The 20482-nt window shown below is 41.6% G+C and overlaps 1 protein-coding gene across 1 annotated transcript in view; it reads left to right on the top strand.

The window, feature by feature from the left end:
* Positions 1-20482, top strand: part of PLEKHH2 (pleckstrin homology, MyTH4 and FERM domain containing H2) — a 239504-nt gene that overhangs the window by 130502 nt on the left and 88520 nt on the right. Inside the window, exons 7-12 of the mRNA XM_089677844.1 lie at positions 547-717; positions 1247-2181; positions 6769-6841; positions 11469-11563; positions 13304-13445; positions 19125-19261. Coding sequence (XP_089533970.1) covers positions 547-717; positions 1247-2181; positions 6769-6841; positions 11469-11563; positions 13304-13445; positions 19125-19261 — 1553 coding nt within the window. The remainder of the gene's footprint in view (positions 1-546; positions 718-1246; positions 2182-6768; positions 6842-11468; positions 11564-13303; positions 13446-19124; positions 19262-20482) is intronic.

Below are 20482 nucleotides of genomic sequence, written 5' to 3' on the forward strand. Positions count from 1 at the left end.
TTAGTACATTAAACTACAGAGATTAGTGATGGCTTTTTCTTAAAATGTAATGTGCATAGTGTGGGAACAGGTGCTCTTTAAACATATCGTTCAGTGGAGAAAGAAGAACAGGAATGGGAAGTAAGGATACTGTGGGACAGAAGGGTAAGAAAAGGGAAACAAGCAGAGATAAGAGGGAAAAGGATGTGGGTGGGAAAATGGTAGCATGCAAGAAGAATGCTGTCTTCACTGAGAACAGTCAAACCTTTCGATAGGAAAGAGGTTGAAGATAAATACTTGCATACACTTTAAACCAACAGCTAAGAATCCCTGTTATGTACCCTATGCTACCCGGTATATCCTGTTGACCATGCAAAGTAAGGTTCACCAGTGAAATTACCTGATGTAGCAGATCACTATTTTCCCCACGTTTGGTTGGCCGAGGGTCTGCAGTAATCTACTAAAATCTAATAACCTTTGGAACATGGAGAGCTTGATAAAGAACATCTATCAAAGAAACAATTGTTATATTAGTACCATATCCTTCTACTTTATCTCTGTTTCCAGATACAAGAAGTAAGAAATCTCCAGCCTGCTCCACTCCAAAGCAATCAGAGGGCCAGCGTGTCAGCAACCTGACATTTGGGTGTTTCCAAAACAGAGCAAGAAGCCCACAGATGGACCAGAAGAGAGACGAAAACAGCAAGTCACCCACTGAAGCTGCTGATCTTAGTGAAGGTAAAAAAGGTTTGTTGAAGCACCCCAACTGCTAGACTCCTTCCTTCCTTCTCTCTATGAGAAAAGCACATCAGGGCGAGCAGTCTGATAGGGGGTGAACAATTAGGACAATAAACTTATAAATTGGTAGATGAATGTGGTGTGCAGTCTCCGTTCTTTAGAGAATCTAAGCTATCATAGTGGGGCTTAATTATGGGCCTCCATGAGTTTATATGCTGGAATCTCCAGAGTGACCATTCAGGTGTCTTTTCTCTCCAAGTTCCATGCATCAATTCAAAGCTCAACTGTGTATTAGCCTAATGGTGCCATTTCAGTTTTAGGCTGGCCAACCATGGTTAAACGTTCATAGAAAAATAATTTGTCATAGCATTCTTCCTTGCCATCATTGAGTCAAATAATTTTGTTTGAAATCCCTAAAAATTTCATCCAGACCTACCTTCAAGGGTTGTCTTTATTAAGCTGTACACAAATGTTTTCAAACCTGCACAGAATTCAGTCTTGTTTGTTTAAGGTTAATTTATGTCTGCAGATCGCTGTACGAAAGAGAAGACCCCCAGTTCTCAGTGGCAAGATGGAGACGCTACACCGGGACCCATGCTGCAAAGTATCACCTCTGTGGAAAGATTGGGCAAAAGAAGGACCAGTTCAGACATCCCTAGTATAACTGTAAGTGACTGGAGTTCTGAAGAAGACATCAAGAAATCTCATAACGGTGCACGGTGCGTATCTACACTGTCTAGCCTGACCTCTGAAGAAGGCAACCAGAATAGTAAATTGGGCAGCGAAATGTATCTAACAGCTTCTGAGGAAAGTAACTCTGCAGATGAATGCATGATGTCACCTAGTAGTGACCTGGTTCAGATATATTCTTTACAAAAAGGACTGCAGAAGAGCATTACCTTAAGTGGCAAAAAATATTTTGTCTTTGCAAGTCAACGGTCAAAACTGGACAGCTCTTCTGATGACCTAAGTTCTAAGATTCAGCATGAAGGCTCAGACTATACATTTTCAAATGGTGAAACCAGTGCCTCAAGTCCCATGTTTACAACAAACTTTTCACCAAAAGTGTCAGACTCCGCAACATTTGGACCTCAGTGTACCAACTCAAAGGAACAGGCAACCAACCTTCCTTCACCCAAGCAACGAACTCCTAACATCTTAAGTTTAAGTATAGCCATGGCCAAGAAACATCTTAGTCAACCACAAATGAGTTCAGACAGGATGTTCGGTAAGGATAGGAACGCCATAAGCATGGTGAAACCTTACAGGCCGCAGGAGACTGACATTGATTTGGTGGATGAGCAAGCAGAAAACATTTTGCAAAAAATGGACATGGGTCATAGTGATAGTCTCTTTTCATATGATGTACACGAAACTCATCCTACCAACCAGATCTCAAGTTCTCCGGAAAAGATAACTTCTTCCAAACCTCCAACTCCCCCACTTCATCGCTTTCCTTCTTGGGTAAGATTACATATCTTCCTTTTCTTCAATATCACATTTTCTGTTGTTTAGAGATGATCAGCAACTTAGCAGGCTCCATGTAACGTTCATTATTGACTCATTGAGAGGATGTGGAAAAGGATAGTGCTGGACAAATATAGGAAGCATAGCTAATCATTCAAACCATATTCTAACAAAAACATCTAGTCTAGTCTAGTTTTGTATGAAGCAAGGGAAAGGTTAGAGGCTGTTTAAGGACAAAAATAATAGGCAATCTCTCCAACAGCAACATAATGCAAAAACACATTTTGAGTAGCGTTAGGGTACAAGATTCTGACAGTGTTTTTATTGCTGTCCATGCCCCCTGGTTTCAGTGATAACTGGTCCTCCCAGAACAGGACAGGAAGTAAAGGAAAATCTCCACGGTGGAATCACAGACAGAAATTAAACCTGGTAAAATAGTAACTCTACCCTATGTAATACGAATGCAGTCAAAACCTTTAAGCAGGTAATATAGTAGATAATAATAATGCAGATTTTTTTTTTTAGTGTTACACCAAAAAACATTTGACTGTTGTATTCATTTGTAAGCACAGTACAATGGCTTATTTTTTGCTCACCTGATCTTTGAAACATTCATGGCAGACTCAACTGAAAAAGACCAGTGATTTTGCTTGAGTAATTCTTCATAATGTATCTACAGCCAAAACTTAGTTTTTTACTTTGGATACAGTAGGGAATATATAAAAATCTATTAATTTTATTTTGCTTTCACGTTTCCACTGAGGAGATATCCTTTCACATTCCTTAATAGAGATACAACAGGAAACGAAAGGTAATTTCTTCTAAGTGAAGGGGATATTCCTTTTTTTTCCCCTTACTTGGAAAACTTTACCTTACTTCCTATTCTGGTGACAACTCCTAACTTTTGGATTTTCCATCACTTTATGTCCCTGTGACAATGGTCTCCAGGACCAAAGGAGAAGCAAATATTTTCAGCAGACATACTGACAGCAATAAGTACCTGAAAGGGTTTCTAACCCCATTCATTTTATCCACAACTTAAACAAAGGTTTTAGCTTTGGATATGTAATGCATGTAACTGCTTGGATGTGTGTACAGCCGCTGTGTCATTGATTTGTATACATAGCGCTACACAAACCCTTTGATTCCTTGGTGCAGAAGTAGGCTCCTTCTTGATGTTTTATGACTCTCTGCGACTGTGTGAGTGAAGCCTTACTGGGTCCTGTTTGTTTTTCACATAGCAATTTTGCATACAGTGTATTGCCAAAAGTATTGGGACGCCTGCCTTTACACGCACATGAACTTTAATGGCATCCCAGTCTTAGTCCGTAGGGTTCAATATTGAGTTGACCCGCCCTTTGCAGCTATAACAGCTTCAACTATTCTGGGAAGGCCGTCCAAAAGGTTTAGGAGTGTGTCTATGGGAATGTTTGACCATTCTTCCAGAAGCACATTTGTGAGGTCAGGCACTGATGTCGGACAAGAAGGCCTGGATTGCAGTCTCCGATCTAATTCATCCCAAAGGTGTTCTATCAGATTGAGGTCAGGACTCTGTGCAGGCCAGTCACTTTCCTCCACCCCAAACTCGCTCATTCATGTCTTTATGGATTTTGCTTTGTGCACTGGTGCGCAGTCATGTTGGAACAAGAAGAAGCCATCCCAAGCTGTTCCCACAAAGTTGGGAGCATGAAATTGTCCAAAATGTCTTGGTATGCTGACGCCTTAAGAGTTCCCTTCACTGAAACTAATGGGCCAAGCCCAACCCCTGAAGAACAACCCCACACCATAATCCCCCCTCCATCAAACCTTACACTTGGCACAATGCATTCAGGCAAGTACTGTTCTCCTGGCAACCGCCAAACCTAGACATGTCCATTGGATTGCCAGACAGAGAAGTGTAGTTAGTCACTTCAGAGAACATGTCTCCACTGCTCTAGAGTCCAGTGGCGGCGTGCTTTACACCACTGCATCTGACACTTTGCATTGCACGTAGTGATGTAAGGCCTGGATGCAGCTGCTCGGCCATGGAAACCCATTCCATGAAGCTCTCTACACACTGTTGCTGTGCTAATCTGAAGGCTACACAAAGTTTGGAGGTCTTTAGTTATTGACTCTGCAGACAGTTGGCGATTTCTGCGCACTGTGCGCTTCAGCATGCGTTGACCATACTCTGTCATTTTATGTGGCTGAGTTGCTGTTGTTTCCAGTTGCTCCCACTTTGTTATAATACCACTAACAGTTGATCGTGGAATATTTAGTAGCAAGGAAATGTCACAGATGGACTTATTGCACAGGTGGCAACCTATCACGGGACCACGCTTGAATTCACTGAGCTCCTGAGAGCGACTCATTCTTTCACAAATGTTTGTAGAAGCAGTCTGCATGCCTAGGGGCTTGATTTTATACACTTGTGGCCATGGAGGTGTTTGGAACACCTGGATCCAAGGATTTGCAGGGGTGTTCCAATACTTTTGGAAATATAGTGTATTTAATTATTGATCTTATGTGTTGACGTTCGGTTGAGTTAAAGGAGCAAGTAGAGGTTTTTGGAAACTGATATTTCAGTTTTTATCTTTAACAGCATTTTCATCTTTCATTTGTAAATATCCTTTATGTTTTGACTACGGTACGTGAATTATACAACATTTATATATCCAGTTTTTTATTAACTTTGTCTAGAAAAGTATTCAAACTTTAGGAGTTTATTGGTTTTCTTCAAATTCATAAAGTACCTGGAATCCACTCTTGTGCGTGCCTATGCATCTGCAAAATTATGTTCGGAAATATAAACTGAAACTTCAGCCAAAAAAACTTTTTTAAATATTTAAGTAGAGTGGAAAAGGTTAGAGCTTTTGTCAGGTTTTTATTTCTTTTTTTCATTCCGAGGAGATTCAATCTCACACTTTGTCCATGTGAACAATAGCACCAGTACAAAAAGTGAAGGGAAATCTAAAATATAACAATTTTCACAACCCGAGGTTAGGATTCAGCTCTTCCATCAGACTGCTTTCTCTGAGAGTGAATCTAAGAGGTAGCTCATGGTGTTCCACCAGGAACCCCCTCACGGTGAGCTGCAGACTACTCCCAGATCACTCAACTAATACAGAAGGAAGGTGCCAAGCCTCAAGGAACCAAAGTGTTAGAAGAACACAAGGTACTGGGTAGTTGGAAGCAGGAAAAGGGGCTAGAAGTGATTGGTGTGGAGATGGTACTGCAGAGATAATGAAGACTCCAGTTGTAGAGATGGTTCATCTGTGGCTGTGATTGCTGCAGGACAGCTGGAGACCAAAGGAGGCTTCAGGTGCTGTGAAGATGTGGTTGAGGCTGGGGAGCAGCAGAGGCTGAGGAAGCAGTGGTGACCAGGCTATGGGTGCAGCAATGATTGGGCTGTGGATGCAGGACAGACCAAACTGGGGTGATGTGGAGACCAAGCTGGGGTGCTGAGAAGCCTTAGGCTAAGGTACAGCCAAACCAATAGACAAAACTGGATTTTAATAGTCCAGGCAGCATAAACACTGAATGCCAAAGCAATGACAGTGCTCCATGCTTGAGTTTAAATGAAGGATTCTGTCCTGTGACGTCATGTGACAGAGACGCAACAGATTGGGTTGTCTGTGGTCACGAGAGATAGAGGAAGCGCAATGGAATGGGCAAAGTAAGTAACTGTAGAAGAGCAGTAGAGTGAAAGTCTTCAAATGGGGATATCTAATCACTCCTGTCAAAGAATACATTTCTCCTCACTTTCTCTCACTTTCCATTGTGTTTCTGGGACAGAAGGATCAACCCTTCCCTGTTTTATCTAAATAATTTAAAATTGTTTGTTTGGAGTTCCACTTTAATGTACATTTCTTCAGTAGATTTTTACCAACGAGTCCCACTTTACACTCTAATTTGGAAATTGCAGTGTTGAATACACTCTAAGGCCCAGGGGCGGACTGACAACTCATGGGGCCCCCGGGCAATAGGGGATCATGGGGCCCCTGTGTCCTTGCCCAAACTCAAAAAAGCCTATGAAAAAGGTACCAGGGGCCTCTCATGGGGCCCTCTACTGACCCCGGGCTCTCGGGCAGTGCCCGAGTTTCCAAATGGTCAGGCCGCCCCTGCCACCCTTGCTAAGGCCTCTTTCAGGTGAGCGTTCCGTATATCCGTTTTTCATCTGTCCGTTTACGGATGAAAAACGGACACCCACGTATTTCTATGGACTAGCGGATGTAAACGGATGATAATCCATTTACATTCGTTAATGTCCGTATCTGTAAACATCCAGGTTTTTTTTGAACGGAAGAAAACCCTATTTTTCTCTCGTAAAAAAAGCGGAATGGATGAAAAATGGATGCAAACGGATGTAAACAAATGAAAAACGGATGAAAAACAGATGTAAATGGATGAAAACATTTATGTAAACTGATGAAAATTGGATGTAAACTGATCCGTTTTTTTCTTTGAAAAAAACGTGACTGAATTGAAATAAATGGAACGCCCGTGTGAAAGGACCCTAATTGTTATTCAATTTGATCTTTTTTTAAACACTGCATGTGTTTGTATACTTAAATGTCAGTTGATAACTATATAATTTACCTGTAGGAGAATCGCATATATGCTATAGCGAAAACTGGTATGAGGATGTCTGAAGTCTTAGTGGATCCTAACAACAAAAGTAAGATGTTTGAATTCTCTACTAACACATTGTTTGCATAGCAATAGCTGGTCAGTTATATAGACAGAAAAATCAATGAGAGGTGATGGGTTCCAGGAAGGGGTAAAACAGTAATAGATTTCAAGGCTTTTGTGTCTGGCTTATCATTTGTGTTAAAGCATATCCAAACCCCAAAACAAAAATGTAATATAGTGCAGTTTATTATTTCTTACCTGTGGAGGCTGCATTTGTTTCTTTTTTTAGATCAAGTACATTTTTAGCAAGGACAATAGCAAAATGTTGCCATAAATGCAGAATTCTTGTCACTTCCTATGAACTGAAAAGAAAGCAAAAACATATTTATCCCTCTTTTATAAATTACTATTCTCATACCTCTATCATGTTAGGGCTCATGTACACAGGCATTTGGAAAACTCTTCTGAATGATGGAAACTGACTGCTGCCTTAAACGTAGGTTAAAAAAAGTCAGTTTAGCCACGTTTGCATACCGCGTTTATGTGTGTTTGCGCTCAGAAGCGTTTTTAAAAAATAACATCATGAGACCTTCCCAAATGCCCAGAATGCACTGAAAAATAGTAAATAATTAACTATTTCAGATATTTTGAGAGGAATAGAGAGCAGAAGCAGAGAGAGCAGTATGTGTTGAGATGACCTGTCTTTTCTGCTTGTATTCACTATGGATCCCATCATGAGCATAATGCGGCACGTTCTACCATTTTTTCCTTCACGCGAAACCTGGTACTGACTGCACTGGTGTACTGGGTTCATTTGAATACATGGAAAACGCTTTGCATGCATTTCTGATGATGAAAAAAGGCTCTGAACAGCATCTGGATATGGAACATTTAAAAAGTGCTTATGAAGGCAAACGCTTAAAAACGCGGTTAACCACGTTTACACGCGTTTACAAGCATTTGGAACGCCGGTAAAATCTACTCCTAAACACAAGTTTGGTGCGTTCAAAAAAACGACTGTAAACTCAACTGCCTGTAAACGATGATGTGTACATGGACACCTAGGAAAACATTAGGGAGAGTTCAGGGGCTGCTGAAAAATATGCTGAACAACTCCTGAACGTCAGTTTATCAGCTGCAGTGTACATGGGCCCTAATAGAGATGAACAAATGCAGTCGGTCTTGAAGTCCAGCCTATGTGTAAACCACAGCTTCTTCCATAGATACCATGGAGAAGTGAGAGTAGCCACCCAGGGACAGGAAATGTGTTATTTGCAGGACTACCAGATGAAATAAAAGGGTACAAAAAAGCCCCAAATAAGAAAACCTATACACCTATCTAATCTAAGGACTTTAAAGTGGAACTGCACTGTATCTGAGCACCACAAACCAAAAATGCTATTTAATTAATTGTTAATATTCAAAGCAAACTCCCCCATCCATCCATGTCTCCATGATTTATTTTGCTAAGTAATCATTTTGGTAAACACCCCCTGGCATTTCTGGCAGTGGCCATTTTGAGTAAAGGCAGATGATTCATGAAGCATTTACTTCCTGGAATCCATCTGCACTTAGCTCAGGCTTCGGCTGAGTTGAGAGCCCTCCCTCCCCCCCTGAAGACTCCTGGGATGTATGACATCATTTGCCTAGGCATGGAAACTAGGAAGTAAATGAAGAAATGTAAAAAAAAAGGTTTAAAACAAGTAAATATGATACACTTTCTTATCTATTTACTAATCCTAGCGTCATAAGGATTAAAACTAGTCAATGTTGATTGAGAAAGTGAAGTTCCACTTTAAGCTGCAATATATTAAATGTTTGTTGTGGAATTTAAATACTCTTTAAAGCGGAGTTCCACTCACCTGTCAAAAAATGAAAGTCAGCAACTACAAAAACTGTAGCTGCTGACTTTTAAAAAACAGCCACTTACCTGTCCCTCGGTCCTGTGGTGTGTCCCCCGCAGCCCGTTTCACCGGCCGTCCTGTATTCCAGGAGGCCGGCATCTTCAGTGTGGGCACCTGGCTGTGACAGCTTGCGGCTTCACAGCCGGGTACCCACTGCGCATGCTCGAGTAGCACTGCGCTTCATGAATGGTCCTGTAGTCTTCTGGGACCTGTCACGTGCCCCAAAAGACTACAGGGAGGGAGGGAGGAGGACAACTAGGCAATCAGAACGGAAGTGGGAGTGGGTACCTGTCAAATTCGGGTACCCACCCCCAAAGGTGCCAATCCTTAATGGGGAGCGGGGGAGCAGTCCTTAAAGCGGAACTTCCCCTTTTGGGTGGAGTTCCACTTTAAGCTAACGCTATGAAATGCAGGTAGATCGAAATTTCAGGTGCCACATCCAAATAGCAAAAATTCTAATCATGAAAGGAGAAGATGAACTTTTGAGGTACCCACCAAACAATACAAATATTTAAAATATTGAATTTTTTTTTATTAGATACACCCTTAATACCATATATCTGCACCTACCACCTGCTATCTCTATATTGCATATAACATCAATCAAGTGTATGATACAGCTTGTATTACAATCATTTTACAGTTTCACAGTATTGTTTGTTGTGTACCTCAAAAATCTTTTCTTTCCATTGTTTGGTTAAAGGGTTATTTCACTTTTGTCGGGGAAAAATATAATAATAATAATAATAATAATAAAAAAAAAAAAAAAGATATATAGAATATATGATTAAAATTTATGACTCAAGACATATTGGGGGTTATTTACTAAAACTGGAGAGTGCAAAATCTGGTGCGACTCTGCATAGAAACCAATCAGCTTCCAGGTTTTATTGTCAAAGCTTAATTGGACAAGCTGGTTAGAAGCTAATTGGCTCCCATGCACCAGATTTTGCACTCTCCAGTTTTAGACTGTTCAAATGTATGCTAAATTTAATTCCACTTTATCTCCAGTTTTGGTAAATCCCTCCCATTGCAATTTAAATTGACCTTTCCTTTTCAATCTGCAGCTACTGTAATTTTTTATTTTGTAAAATGTAATTCAATATGGCAAACTGGAGAAGTGCGGTAACTTCCTGCTTGTGTGATTGGCTCTCTGAATTTTCCCAGATGTCTGCACTAATATACAATCAGATTTTAGGCATCCACTTCAATAATATTTTCTTTTGTGGTGAGATGCTTCTAAAGGGTTAATCACTTCTAAAGGGCTGCAGACCCTGTAACTTTCCTCATTAGAGCACTGAAAATGCATCAATAATGAAAAAATCAACCCCATTCAGAATCAGTATTCAAAAGACATAGAAGGACACAGCTATTTCTTCAGAGCAGAAACAGGCTGAAATCTGCAACAAAGTTTGGTAAAATCCCAGCAATGTACATTTATCACCCAGAGGGGATTGTTTTGGGTTTTTTTCTCAACAAAAGCAGAGTTACTCTTTAAGCCAGCACTAGGAATATCTGGTGTGCTCTCCCTTCCACCACCATTGGTGTAAATGTGCATGCTGAGACATTGCAGGAATAAATGTTTATACACTTGCTTGGACGTTCTTCCATTAACCTCCCTGGAGGTATTCCTGAGTGTAGCTCGGAGTAAAGTTTCAGTACCACAAGCGGTAACCCCGAGCTACACTCGGGCTTACCATGCGGTGCTGCTCCGGGATCTGTTCTTCACTCATCTTGTCCTGCGCTCCCGCGATGTCCCTCCTGCGGTGTCCCTGGCAATGTCCTCCGGTCGATGCCGGCATCTGTCTTCTGTTTTCCATCCCCTGCGAGCGTCGGGACGTACGAGGGACGGAACGGCAGGAAATTTGAAAATGCCAAGAAGTGACATTTACTAAATTCACTAAAATCACACAGTAAGACATTCCTGTATCAAACCATTTCACATACATTTTGTCCCGAGTGCTTTGTCCTGCGCCCTGCCTGCATTGTTACTGTTCTTTCTGCCTGCAAACCGAGAAATGTCCATGGCGTCCAAAAAGCGTCCCTTTAGGTCAAAATCGATTTTAGTTCGGCTAGAGAACAGCGATAGTAAATCAGAACCACTTGCAGAATTGAGTGATAATGATTCGTGGGGGAATTTGTCATCAGACACTGAAAACGATTTTGCGACTTTGCTCAGCGATGTGCGAATTTGGCGCTCTATTTCAAATTTCAGTGTTTTTGGTTTGATTATATTATTGAATTAAATTTATTATTATTATATTATTATTTTTTATGGTTATTTATTAAATTATAATTTATGATTTTGTGTTTCAAATTTTAACATACCCGGGATGTTTACTAGACTCTTGTTCGGACAGATTTCAGTGAGTTATTCCTAAAATCTGCAGGCCTACAATAAAAAAATACATATTTCCATGCAAAAAAATTTACCGCTTTGAGCACAGAAATATGGACATACCGGTAATCAGACCGCTAGGGAGGTTAACAAACATTTATTTTCTATTACATTTTAAATTATATGGCAATAAGTTTATTCACACTAATGTATCATTTTTAAACAGAAGTAATGATCGTATTTTGGTCAGTGAGCCATGAATATTAACATCTTTATTAAAATAAATGTTGTGAGCGCTATTAAAAACAAAGGTTGTTTGTGTTGTTGTATAATGTCAGTTTTTAAAGATGATTCAGTTTTTGTTTATTTGATTTTTTAATTAATATTACTTTTTTGGTTGTACATACATATATTTTTTTTCTTTTCTTTAGTTGGCACAACAATGACATCATGTTCAACATCTGGTGTCTACACCTCTCTGATCTACAAGAACATGACCTCTCCCGTCTATACCACATTAAAAGGGGTATGGATTTCTAACGGCTATTACTGTATTCAGAGAGCCAGGTAGTACAGGCGTTATGTCCTTACTGTACTAGGGGATTAAAGCCCAAATGATGTCAAAGAAATGGACATGCGACCAAACAGACATTGTATGAACCACCCAAATTTTCATAGTTTACCTTTATTTTTTGGTATATTAGTTGTGAAGGAGGTTTAAAAATGACTGTGCAGTCCAGTACGTACCAGAGTTGGGGTCCATTCACACCAGCCAGTGCTTTATAACGCAGCTGGCTCTTTTTTTAAGTACTTTATTGAAATGTCACATGGACATTTAATAAAGTTCAGTTGGCCGCCCTGGTGCAAGGCAGTGCCAAAAAAAAAGTAGTGCATGCACTCCTTTTTTTCAGCGTACCGTGCCCACACACCAATGCAACACAGTGGTGTGAACCATACACACAGGAGACAAAGGGTTTTACCTTGTCATGCGATGGGACTGCACTGAAATACCCACTCAGCTCAGTCCCACCACATCTGCTGTGAATAGAGCCTTAAAGTGATACTTAAGTCTTGTTTTTTTCTTAAAAATAACAAACATGTCATACTTACCTGCTGTGTGCCGTGGTTTTGCTCTAAGCAGCTTGGATCCTCGTCTTCTTGGGTCCCCCACTGGCAGGGGTGGACTGACAACTCATGGGGCCCCGAGCAATAGGGGATCATGGGGCCCCTGTGTCCTTGCCCAAACTCAAAAAAGCCTATGAAAAAGGTACCAAGGGCATCTCATGGGGCCCCCTACTGACCCCAGGCCCTCGGGCAGCCCGAGTTTCCAAATGGTCAGTCCGCCCCTGCCCACTGGTGCTCCTGGCCCCTCCCTCCTGTAGGGTGCCCCCATAGCCAACAGCTTGCTATGGAGGCACCTGAGCAGGCACATTCTCAAGCTTTGGCTCTGCATGTCCATTTACACACAGAGCCGCGGCTTGGGCCCTCCCCACCCTCTCCTGATTGGCTCACAGGCTGAGATTGAGCCAATGGCTCCCAGTGATGCCTCAGTCAGTCAGGAGTGAGAGTCCCCAGAGAACTAAGGCTCTTGTGGATATCGCTGAAACAAGAGGGGGATCAGGTAAGTGTTTAGGGGCACTGCTATACACAGAAGGTTTTTTACCTTCATGCATAGAATGCATGACGGCAAAGATCCTTGAGACTTTATAACCACATTAAGCTAGAAATATATGCAAAGAGATCTAACAGATTCCACTATCCATGTTAAACAGAACAGATGGATGACTCTCCCTTCCAATGCCCATGGCTGGCAGAATACCTAAACAGTGACTGCGATCACTGTTCAGTCAACAATTTTCCAACAGGCTCTTACAATCTTCAGATCAGTTTGTTGAGCTGACAGGGTCACCCACCCACCCCATCTTTTGGCAGATTTAGCAGGTTGCAGAGAAATTTGAATCCATGTATGACCAGCTTTAGACCCAGTGCTCTCAGTTATCAGCACTCAGTAACAGAGCTGGTCAGACACGCTTACTCCCATTCTCTGCAGTACAAGCCGGTGAGGACACTTGTTATTAGGAGTGTGGCTGTTACTCAGCTATACCAGCCTAGGCCATGCCCATGTGAAGGTAGGAAGAAACATTTTTCACCCAGAGAAAAAAGTATTTTTAGGAAGAAAAATATCACAAAATCTAATGTGTAAAGCTTCCAGACCATGTAAAGGTTGAAAAATGTAAGACATCAGTTGGGCTTTTTTTTAATACAGAAAGCAACTCAGATAAGCACTAGTCCTTTGGAAGATTCTTCAGGATCTGAAGAAGAAATCAACTCGTGCTCCAGCTCTCGGACATCTGAGTCAGATTGTCGCAATCAGAGTGAAGCTGGAAGTCCCCGTGCTCTGAAGAGAGGTAAGCACATTTATGAATCAAGCCTGAAGTCTTGTAGAACCTGGCATAATGCCTTGGAATGTTATAGCAGGCACCTCCATGTGACTGAATATCAGGCCAGCTTTCCTTCAGGATCCCTACAATTCCAGGGCGTTCTGTTAAGCAAATTTAGAACAGTTGCCTGAGTTGAGAACTTGGGTCCATTCCAGGGGCGGACTGACAACTCATGGGGCCCCTGGGCAATAGGGGATCATGGGTCCCCTGTGCCATTGCCCAAACTCAAAAAAGCCTACGAAAAAGGTACCAGGGGCATCTCATGGGGCCCCCTACTGACCCCGGGCCCTCAGGCAGTGCCCGAGTTTCCAAATGGTCAGTTCGCCCCCGGTCCATTCTTTGACTTATTTAATTAATTAGGAATGTTTTATTTCTCTGTTTTAGGCCCCTTTCAGACAGAACAAACAAACTGTGATCCCCTTGCTCAGCAGGGGACCCGTCTGCTGATCCCCACTGAGCAGGCGAATTACAGGTCTGTAACTGCTCCGCTTATGCTCATCTATGGGTGGTTGGATGTAAAAGGACTGCCTGTCCATTTACACCCAACTGCCATCAGCTGATATGATCCGATCCACTGGATGGGGTAAACAGATACATGCCTGTTTGCACCCGGCACTCTTTAGAAGAAAATAGAGGTTCTAATCGGGTCCACCTGAAAATGGAAAGGTGGATCTAATTGGAATGTTCGTGTGAAAGGGGCCTAAGATTGGCTGTGAGTGCTGATCAAATGTTATTAGAACTTCTGTAGAATAGACAGTTGTTCAAATGGACTTTACCAGTGTGTACCGAGCTTTAGCTTTGGTTTTTTGTCAGATATTTTCTTTCGGAATTGTCCTACACCATTAGCAAGGCAAGAAAAGGCTGAAGGCCTTCTCCTTGAGCTGTTGTGTTCTCCACTCTAATACACACTATAGTTCATTCTGTACAGGAATAACACGAAAATCTCTGGAGCTGTTGACCATGAGCAGCATTGACTGAACCTGGCCCTGTCACAGCTAGAATAGGGCTAACCTTCCGATTTTTGTCCTAAACAAAAGTGAAGACCCAGAAGAGGATCAAACCCTGACACATTCTTTCAGAAACTTATTTCTCTGCTTTACTTGGAGTTTTTCTAATATCACTTTAATGGCAAGATTTCCTTTGTATCAGATTTAAACAATCATTGGGCAGAATGAAGGATTCAACCAAGTGCGCACATCAAAAGTGCTTTTTATCACTTTCAATGTTTTTTAGATATGAGTGGAAGTTTTGCAGTCAAAACTCCAGCCATTTATAACTCTAGTTTTTTTTTGTTTGTTTTGGAAAATTGGGGTAGATTGAAAGCTTTCACTTCAGTACTAGTTACCGCTGTCACTGAAACCAGAAATAAAGAGAATTTCGCCAGCAGGTATGCAGACAACAAAAAATCAAACCAAAAATGGAGAGTATGGGTCCAGTAAATCAAAATACGAACCATTATACTGGTAGATGTATGCTCCTTAAAATGTTACTCCATGTTTGCAACCAAACTGGGATAACACCTGTTTTATATTTGTTACATATTCCTATTTACACAGCATACCTTAAAGCATAGATATTTATTACCTTAAAGTAGTCGTAAAGTCCACTTTGTAAGTTGTACAGCTTATATTAAGGCTTACCTGTAGGTAAAGTGAATATCTCCTAAACGTGCACCATTTAGGAGATATTCACACAGCATGCAGCCAGTGAAGTCATGGGGCATGCGCTCTGAAGGGCTGGCACAGTATACTGGCCCTTCAGAACTCTGTGCCACAACCGAGGGCTCCCATGCATGCACGGGAGTGACGTCATCGCGGCTCTTGCAACTTGTACGGCCAGAGCCAGCAAGACTGGAAGGAAGACTGGGTGAAGGTGGCAATGCCGGGGAGTTGTGACCGCTCTACGCTGGAAGGCTCCGTGTATGGGTTAGTCTGTCATAATGTACTACTATGCGGTGCATAGTAGTACATTATGACCTAGCACTGCAAGGGGCCCATTATTTAGGATTTTTTGCGGGCGGTTTACTGCCTCTTTAATGTAGTCCCTGCATTAGGGTAAAACAAATGTCCCGCTAGGATTATCACCCTGAGTCCTATCTCGATCCAGCATTATGCTCATCTGCATTGGTGCTGGTATCTTTCTCTCTCTCTTTCTCCTCACAGGCACAGAGACAGTGGGAACCATTGGCTCTTGCTGCTGTCAATCAAGTCCTGTCAGTAGAGAATGGGGGGGCGCGAACAAGACCCACTGTGTGTGTCAATGGATGTGCACAGCCTGGCTCAGGAGTGAGCCCGCATGTGTGCCATCATAGGAAGCAGCTTCCTGTGGTGGCACACAGAAAAGAGAAGCATCCAAGCGTGCCAATGGGGGACCCCAGAAGAGGAGGTTTTGGGCTGCTCTATGCACTTTAAAAATGTATTTAAAGATTACTGCTTACATCTTTACATTTTCTCTTCTGAAAACTCCAAAACTGAACATTCCTTTTGCACATCACGGGGAAGAGAAGAGGAGAGCTAAGATTGGGCCTGGGGATTTGGGTACAGTATATACAGTATGTATAATTAAAATTGTCATTACTGTGCTGGCAGATCTTATTTTAGTTGTAAACTAGATATGTACAATATACAGTATGTCCTAACAAAGGGCTAAAGATATCAAAGCTTGGATTCTGCATAGCATGGTAATGCACTTGTAATCCAGCATGTCCCTAAATTTTCCCTAAATAACACAGTGCAAGTTATTCTGAACAATACAAGCAGACTACAGAGTACTGTATACAAATCTGCTCCAAAGAAACTGCTAAAAGGTAAGAATTTTTTTAAATGGTTTTAGATATGCTATGTAAATGGAAACACATAACAAACCTATAGTGGGGGTTTCTCAGTTTGGCTGCAAAGGTGGAAAGACACTTAAAACAAATAGCTTACCAAGTAAACATTATCCCAAACAGATGATTTAGGTAGGTTCAGTTTTGGTACCAAGTGCTCTGGAGTTACATAATGTGGTGACTGCTGTAAAGTCTTGTGATACGGAGACACATTAGCCTGCAGCTGCTTGCTCAGTACATATGGGTCCAATAATTAGGGGAACCTTGGAACAAATAGAACTTAGTTACTCAGTTCCAACATTAGGAGCAGATGTTTTCTGGTGTTTGTGAGCTGTGTATACTGCAAGCAGCTGGAAACATTCTGAATATTAAGTAAAAGTTATAGAAATAACAGATAACTATATCAAGGTATTTTCAAGGCAGTGTGTTAAAATGTGTATTTATATAGTATTTGTGAGTGTGTGTATATGATTTTCATCACAGAAAGGGGAACACTGGACGATCTCTGGACATAAAATACAGACTTATAAACCTAATTCTTTGGGAAAAAATAAACAGTAATCCATAGCAATAAGTCAAAAGTAACTTCTTTGAAGTCAGATTAATGAAATATGGTTGCCATGGTTGATGTTCAATGCAACCAATGGTGTTCATGATTGTCCTTGGTTTAGGGTAGCTTTTCGATATGACTTGAAACTGGTTATAGTTGATGGAAAAATGAAAAACTCATAGCCAAATATAGGGCAGGTTTTGAGGAAAAACATGTTTTCGTGTGTAAGAATGCTGAGTCTAGGGCGGAGGTTCACCTTTCAAGAGAGCTGAGGCTGGAGAAGAGTTCACCTTCAAAGAGAGCTGAAGTTGGGGTCAAGGTTCACCTTTCAAGACAGATGAGGCTGGGACAGAGGTTCACCTCTTAAGAGAGCTGGGGCAGGGGTGGAGGCTCACCTTCAAAAAAAGCTGAGGCTGGGGTTGAGGTTCACCTTTCAAGGGAGCTGAGACTGGAGCCGAGGTTCACATTCCATGAGAGCTGAGGCTGGAGTCAAAGTTCACCTTTCAAAAGAGCAGAGGCTGGCACTGAGGTTCACCTTCCAAGAGCTGGGGCTGGGGCAAATGTTCACCTTCCAAGAGAGCTGAGGCTGGGTGGAGATTCACCTTCCAAGAGAATGGAGGCTGGGGCCGAAGTTCACTTTTCAAGAAAACTGAGGCTGACGTTCACCTTTCAAGAGAGCTGAGGCTGGGACTTAGGTTCATCTTTCAAGAGAGCTGAGGAAAGGGTTCGCCTTCCAAGAGACCTGAGACTGGGACCAAGGTTCACCCTCCAAGAGAGTTGAGGCTGGGGCTGAGGTTCACCTTTCAAGAGAGCTGAGGCAAGGGTTCACCTTCTAAGAGAGCTGAGGTTCACCTTTCAAGAGAGCTGAGGTTCACCTTTAAGAGAGCTGAGGCTGGGGCTGAGGCGCACCTTTCAAAAGAGATGAGGCTGGGGCTTAGGGAGGTTTACCTTTCCAGAGAGCTGAGGCTGTGGCTGAGGTTCACCTTGCAAGAGAGCTGAGGCTGGTGTCGAGGTTCACCTTTCAATAAAGCTGAGACTGGGGCTGAGGTTCACTTTCAAAGAGAAATGAGGCTGGGACCGAGGTTCACCTTCTAAGAGAGCTGAGGCTGGGGCCATGTTTCACCTTCCAAGAGAGCTGAGGCTTGAGCCAAGGTTCACTGTCCAAGAAAACTGAAGCAGGTTCACCTTTGAAGAGAGCTAAGGCTAGGGTTAAGGCTCACCTTCCAAGAGTGCTGAAGTTGGGACTGAGATTCACCGTCAAAGAGAGATGAGGCTGGAGCAATAGTCTACCTTCCAAAAGGACAAAACCAAGAACTGAACCTCTAATGACCAATGCAGCTTACAATCCATGATAAAGCTTGAACATTGCTGGTTACACCTAGCACCCATCTAGAAAAAAAAACCCTGTATACATCCAACTCATTGTGATTGAAACTTACACAGAGCTACGGACTCTCTCCACCCCTCCACAGACCTGTGTTTGGATTGAAATTATGTGAACCTGTTTTTGCCCTGAATTGCAAAGCACGGGTTCACTTTCAAGAACATAGGGACTTGACCTCAAAATATCATGGAGAAAGTTCCAAACTAACCATGAAAAATATTATTTTGCTGGAAGAATAGTTGATGCTTGAAAAACACTTCCAGCACTGGAGCCTGCAGATCATTGCAGCGATGATCAGTGTAGTGCGGGTGCAGTGCGCAGGCTGCTGCAGACTGGTCCCCAAGTCCATATGAAGGTACAGATCTTCAGTTATAGGACTGGAGTAAGTAAACACCTGTGCTCCATTGGGATTTAAGAGTGCTTTTACCATGGTGGCAAATGGGTCTTGTTGTCTTCCATTCACAGGTCCCTGTAAAAGGATCTGTGAATGGATGACGTGGCTGTGGACAGAGCCATGGATAGCCTGGCTAAATTCAAAAGAAAACAGGTGTAGGCAAGGAAAGGAACCCCATGATTACAGTAAGGTGGAAAGATGGGTGCTGAGAGATGTGACCATATTTCATGTTATACCATAAATATGGGTGTAACATGAAACATGGTTAGAAAGGTGGACTATACTTTCAAACTTGATTGAAACAAACATGATAAATATGAAAAAAGGAGGAGGCATCTTTGATGGACCACTTAGTCTCTTTCTGTTGTCACTCATCTATATGTATATGGATAAAATGGGTGTTTCTCACTGTGCAGAACAAGAGAACTTTGACTTGTGTTCATCTCTCTCTCTCCCTCTCTCTCTCTCTCTCTCTCTCTCTCTCTCTCTAGGCATTTCATTTTCCTCCATGGCATCGGACAGCGACTACGCCATTCCTCCTGACGCATATTCAATTGACAGTGAATTCTCAGAACCAGAACAGAAGCTTCCAAAAACCTGTTCCTCATCAAGTGACAATGGCAAAAATGTGAGCCATATGTGGAAAAAAATACTGGGCTGCTGCTTTTAATCAACATAGCATCCAACAGGCGTATTGCATTATAGCCAATGCTTTTATATACTGGATCGTTGTTGAAATTTATTTCATAAGGCACAGAATAATGCACTAGAGGGAACAAATTAATTTAGAATTGTATGTCCGCAGTTCCCATCCATTCAACTGCTGCTCACCCTACTCACCCACCCGAGGGCAAGTTGCCCACATCGTTCCTTCCACTCCTTTGAGCTGCATTTTAAATATCGTTGTTAATAAAATGTCTTTTACACCTGTAAACAAAGTAGAGTAGGGTAGGTGAGCTGTCCCTTTTAATAAACATTCTATGTGTAGTGTAAATTTGTATGTAAACCCTAAATCTATTAAGTCAAATATACTCAATCTATTAATTGAGTATATTTGACATCATGGGTCACCATATATGTTTTTGTGAATCAGTTGCAAAGCTTCTTACCTGGAGATCCTGCCAGTAAGCACTTCCTGCTGGAGACCAATAAAGCTAAACCACTGCATGTCAATTAGCAGCAACCATGCCAGCCTGCCACGTGCACTCCTGTTGGCCACTGAACTATCAGGTCTGCATATGCTACTTTGCATCTGATAGGCAGCCCAATGGCCAAGTGAAGAAGTGCACAAAGCAGGGTGACAACGCTGATGCCAATTGCGAAGTAGTGGTTTATTTTGTCTTTCTGCAACAGGAAGTGATGGGACTGATAGAATCTCCATATGTCCAGTAAATTGACTGGCCTCGGGTGATACACAGAGATGAAACAAATCCTCCCACATAAGTTGTGCCTGTTTATCTACAGTTCTCTTCTCTGAATCTATTCAAAGCTTCAAGAGGCAGGCGGCAGGGAGGTGAAGTTATACTCTGCAGAGATCTGTGAAAGCTGTTAAAAAAATCTGAAGAATATATTTAAAAAACAAATATTTTTAAAAATATTTTTTTTTTAAATATATTCTTCAGATTTTTTTAACATAAATAAGTCATTTTAACATATATTTTTACATATACTTGTAAATGCATTTCAAAAATGTAGATTTGTATTTTGGAAGACATACAGTATATTTGAAATGTATTTTTAAAAATATTTTTCATATATTTTGTAATAAAATTGCATTTCAACATACAGTATATGTATCACATGGGTCATATATATATGATTTTTTTTTTTTTTTAAATATCTTGAATAT

This window comes from Staurois parvus, unplaced genomic scaffold (genome assembly GCF_062004578.1).
Source record: "Staurois parvus isolate SC_StPar_1 unplaced genomic scaffold, SC_StPar_1.0 ptg000192l, whole genome shotgun sequence".
NCBI lineage: Eukaryota > Metazoa > Chordata > Amphibia > Anura > Ranidae > Staurois > Staurois parvus.